At 38.1% G+C, this 5,130-nt stretch overlaps 1 protein-coding gene across 1 annotated transcript; it reads right to left on the bottom strand.

Annotated features, from left to right (window-relative positions):
- Positions 1 to 865: 865 nt before the first annotated feature.
- Positions 866 to 2,642, bottom strand: pxmp4 (peroxisomal membrane protein 4). The gene is made up of 4 exons (XM_028576411.1): positions 2,293 to 2,642; positions 1,905 to 1,967; positions 1,615 to 1,813; positions 866 to 1,463 (listed from the first exon to the last, which is right to left on the bottom strand). Exons 1-4 carry the CDS (start codon positions 2,403 to 2,405, stop codon positions 1,200 to 1,202), a joined length of 639 nt encoding a protein of 212 aa, XP_028432212.1. The 5' UTR covers positions 2,406 to 2,642; the 3' UTR covers positions 866 to 1,199.
- Positions 2,643 to 5,130: the final 2,488 nt, after the last annotated feature.

Below are 5,130 nucleotides of genomic sequence, written 5' to 3'. Positions count from 1 at the left end.
TTGTGCTACAACCTGGTATAATGCATCTCTCCTGTCTAAGGTTAATGTATATTGTACGTTGTCCCTGTTTAAATAAATAAAGAAATGAAAAAAAATGAAAAAAGCCAATATTAGATACTGTTGGTCAATTTATCCTAAAACATTCCATCACGTGACACATCAGTGAATGCTGATCATGTTTTTAATAAAATGCTTTAATCTGATAATAACTATAGTGTTCAAATAAAATTAGAGGACTTGAGTTAGATGAACAATATTTTTTTGTGTAGTACTAGCTAAAGTAGCATAACAATAAAATACTTAAAATTACTAAGTAAAAATACTTAAAATCAGTATAGAACTTGATACTGCACTATAAGTCAATGTGCCATAGTTGAGTGAATCATTTGTAGACAATACAGGGTCAAGAATGTTGTGCTAAGCCCTTGATTATGACACACCTTTGGTTTTTGAAAAACATTAGTTATGTTTAGAATAACTTCTACATGCTCATCCAGTATTTCTTGTGCAGGTACTACATAGTGGAGCTTAATGGCTTAAAGAAGATTCCAGTTCATCAGTAATAACACACTGAGTAACAGTATTTCTTACAACACAGAATACTCCATTTTCAGGTTGTCTTCAATATAACCTGCATACTGCTTTGCAGAAAAAGATGCTCAGCAGTGCAACAGCTCTTTGTACTAAAAACAAATTACAGCTTCCATTTTTAAAATAAGTCCTTATTTTAGTTGTATTAATTGTGTTATACAGAAGACATGTTCTTATATTATACCAAATCACTTGATAATAATATTGCTGATATTGAAATGTTTGTGTCTTTGTGTTTTAGCAGGTTCACAGCATATAAGAGCACTTCAGCCTGTTTCGCATTGAACAACTTTCTGTCTTTTATTCAGTTTCAGCTGTATTTAGTGACATATTCCTGGAAAATTTAAATCAGACAATTGTACAATCAGACATAATATCAGAAGAAACAGATATGGCTATTTAAAAGTTGGCACACAAGATATACAAATGTCAATGAATCAAACGTTAAACCAAATTAAGTCCTACAATTAAAACTATAATCTAGCAATAATTTAAAAAAGGCAACATTCAACAATATTTTTATAATTAATAATTATTAAAAAAATAATAATAATGCTATTCATATTGTAGAGAGCTGGTCCATCGTGAAGAAAACTAAAACTTCATTTCTAAGCAGCAGTCCTTGGCTTATTATAAACAAGGAAGTCTGTTATGTCATGCCACACATTGCTGTCATGGTAGAGGTAGTTCATTGAGGACTGCAGTGAGGGCTGGAGGGTGTGAGGGTAATATTCAAACAGCCACAAGACAATGCCCCACACCAGGGTGGCGAAGAGTGGGAAAGGGTCATGTTTAGGCTGGGGGATAAATCCTTTCTCTACAGCCAGCCGAGACAGGGCGAACAGGATCCTGGACAGCAAGTACATGTTGATCTAGAGAAGAGCAGAGAGTTTGAACAGATTGAACACATTGACTTGAGCAATTACGGTCTTGAGTTTATGATGATGTGCTTGTGCAAATATGATAAAGGACAGAGCAGGTGTGACAAAACAAGGGAATTTCTAGACTACAGGCGTATCATACCTGGCTATTGATGTTGTTGTTATCTCCAAACACTAACCATCCTCCAACACACGCCGCCAGAAAGGAGTGAGACTGCAAACTTTTCCCCTGGCACCTCTCCTGCAAGGTTTGCAGCCCTTTGTATGTGAACACAAAGCATGCCAGGTTGCGGGAGTGGGTGTACGTGGCCTTCAAAATGGCTTTGAGCTTGTCCTTCAAACTATCAGAGAGAATAACAACTTATTCAGAACAAGAAACGTGGCGAATATTGTACTAGCAAGTTTTAAATACATTACAGCTCAAATCCTTACCTGCCACTTCTAAACAGAAATGTCATTACCAGAGCATGTGGTGCTCTGATTTTGGCCCCATAACTGAGAAGAAATAAAAAAAATACACGAACGTTATAATGTCAGTGCTGTCTGGAAACACATCTGGCTACAAAATAAGGTCAAACGTCCTCAGTGCTTTTAGTATAGTCAATAAAACTAAAACTATTTGTTGCCTAAAAGTTACCCCGGAGGCTCCAGGCAGCTAAAGCTAGCCACCACTGTAATACTACAGCTGATAAGACCATAGTTAGTCATGTACGACAGGGTTAACGTTAGCTACTAGCTAGCTGTGTGGTAGCTAAAGAAGTAAACTATGGTAGCTTAGCAGCTGGCTAGCTAAGTTACTGTTTTGGATGTTTTCACTCACACGGCGCCGTTTCTGAATCCTTTTAACACTGCCAATACCGCTTTGTACTTCTCTTGCTGCAGTAGATTATTGACGGTATACAGAAGAGTTTTTGTCAAATCAGGACCTGCCATGACTTCTAATAGAGCTGTCAGGGTACAAAATCATATAATGATCATGATGCATATACGTCACAGCGAAAAAGTCTTCTTCTTCTTCTTCTACTTCTACTTCTACCATTGACATATATATATATATATATATATATAATGGACCAATAGACCCCGTTGCTCTGGACCATTGACATATAGCTCTGGACGGAGACAAGCCTATTAGCTATGGCTATTAGAAGCACTTTTCCGGTGATATCTTGCTTTACTGCGCAGCCTCCAACTGACAGAGACAACGTGAGCAACGTGTCTGAAAGCTGTAAGTCTTCTGGTAGCTGTGCCGAGAGAAATCTCAATCATTTCCAATCTTACAGAGACGGAGAGTGTAGGTAAATGTAAGGAGATAACATAAGCACAGGCAAATTATTGCTAACTAACATGCTAGTTAACATTAGTAATTAAACCTAAACAGCTAATGTAAGTCGAAACTGCCTGCGAGCTTCTCCTGTACTATACGGTAATTCCTCTACTATGCGACAGTAAGTCACTTGGTTATGACACAATCGTTAGCTTATTTTTATAAAAGCGTCTGCTACGGAGCCATAACGTGAGATACAAGGTAATGGAGCCTTTTATACATTGTCGTGTTTCTTTAGAAATAAACAATGGACAAATAGAGTCTTTAAACGCTTCAGATGTAAAGTTATTCGCAGTCAAGTGACGTAAAAAAAAATGGCGGTCAGTGTAATGCTAACAAGAGGTGATCGCTTCGTAGCAACAAAATGGCGCCATCGGAGGTTCGCGTTCTGAAGCGAAGCTTACCCCCTTCACTACTACTACTACTACTTCTTCTCCTTCTCTTTCTTCTTCTGATTTCCGGCAGACTAATGCCTTGCGGCACATTGCTGCCTCTTACAGATCGGGATCATCCATCCATGGTTAGGTTCCTCCAAATTATTTATCCGCCTATTTTCCTAAGACAGTCCAGAAATATTAGTCAACATTAACAACTCTCTCCCGAATCCAACAACTAGACACAACTCAAATTTGTAATGTCAAGTTGTAAGTCTGGGACTGCTCCATAGACAATGAATTGGGAAATATGTTATGGATGAGACCGAGAGCACCCAAAGGAATGTTATGAGCATATGGATACATATTCTGTTTCAGAACTGAGAACACTACTTATCAAGCAATATCACACAGCTGTGATTTAGTCGTAGGCATGAGACGGCAGCAACATTACGAATCCCACAATAGCCACGCCAAGACCCGCCCTACGAAGCAGCTCGATTGGTTGGTGTTAGGCATTTGACCTCCAGTGGTTAAGGTTAGTGTTAGCGGATTGGTCAGGGGATAGGACCTGTACATGTAAGCATGGACGCCTGGCCAATAGTAGTGTGTGAATACCATTCACCATACCTAGAGATTGGCATTGGGTACTTTATATACTGTCTATGGGTACTTTCCATAAAATCATCTCTCAATGCAAATCAAACCAGCTATTAGGCTAACCGACATAAAACCATGCCAATATCTAGGTATGGTGAAGGGCATGTGATGATGTGGGGCTATTTTAATTCCAAAGGCCAAGGGAACTTTATCAGGTTGCATAGTATCCTGGATCCATGAAATAACTGGTCTTTAAAAGTAAAAATCTGCCTGCTTCTATGGGAATTTAACATAAGGGTTTAGACATGAATGGCTGTGTGTTGAGTTATTTTGAGGGGACAGCACTTTTACACTGTTATACAAGCTGTACACTTAATACTTTACATTGTAGCAAAGTGTAATTTCTTCAGTGTTGTCCCATTAAAAGATATAATGAAATATTTACAAAAATGTGAGGGGTGTAGTCACTTTTGTGAGATACTGTACATACACCAACATTTGGAATGACATTCCCCATCACATCAGAACACTACCATCCATCACATATTTCAAAAAGGCATACAAACTGTTCCTTCTCAACAGTTACACATTGATTGTTCATGTATTGTCCAAGTTTTGTTTGCATTGCCTGTATTGTTGTTTTCAGTTGTCTGTATCTGCCTAGCCCATGCTAACGTCCTGTACAAATGTTTCTGTCCTCATGTGCCGTAAAATGTTCAGTGTTCTGTTTCTACAGGAACCTGCTATAAGTCAGTTTTTAAACTGAGTCAGGCCCGTTTATTTTGTAACTTAATGTTACTTTTAACTTTGACAAAGGTGATCTTAACTACAGTACTGCTCGTTACGTCAAGGATTATACCAAAGCTTGGTTTTACTCATGCATTTGAAACTGGATAACCAACTGCTTAGCCGCCTGACTGTGGTGTCCTCAGCTTCGACGCCGTTCCTCTTCACTCGTCAGCCAGTGCAACATCAAAAAGCGTTGATGGCCAATAGAAACTAACAGGTGGATTATGACGTGACAAATGTCTATGAAGCAGTGCCACATTTTATACCTGATGACATCACAAGTTTGAGATTTACTTTTCTGGTTTATGGCTTTGAGAGAGGGTAGATCATGTTCTTAAATATTGATCAAACTTTTCTAGGACAGCATTAACACAGGAATTCTTAATTTAGGTGTTTTTGGTAACAGGCTAAAATAAAAAGGTTAAAAAAAAAAAAGATTATTGCTACTGTTGCATTGTGTATGCAGCATTCTAATGTTGTGGACTTTAAAGAAGTTGTAATAAATTCTGTGTAGGATACTGTAAACAAATGTTGCTGCATAATTAAAACTTCACGTGTCCTGCAGAAG

The sequence above is a fragment of the Perca flavescens genome, chromosome 4 (genome assembly GCF_004354835.1).
Source record: "Perca flavescens isolate YP-PL-M2 chromosome 4, PFLA_1.0, whole genome shotgun sequence".
NCBI classification, from domain to species: Eukaryota; Metazoa; Chordata; class Actinopteri; order Perciformes; family Percidae; genus Perca; species Perca flavescens.
This window is presented reverse-complemented; position numbering and strand designations above follow the sequence as displayed.

Bases quoted from the DNA above. Each gene is read 5' to 3' on its own strand.
- pxmp4 (XM_028576411.1), bottom strand. From the start codon at position 2,405: ATGGCAGGTCCTGATTTGACAAAAACTCTTCTGTATACCGTCAATAAT. The intron at 1,814-1,904 runs GTAAGGATTTGA...TCTCTCTGATAG, and splicing joins TTTCTGTTTAGAAGTGGCAG to TTTGAAGGACAAGCTCAAAG. The intron at 1,464-1,614 runs GTATGATACGCC...GCTCTTCTCTAG, and splicing joins ACAACAACATCAATAGCCAG to ATCAACATGTACTTGCTGTC.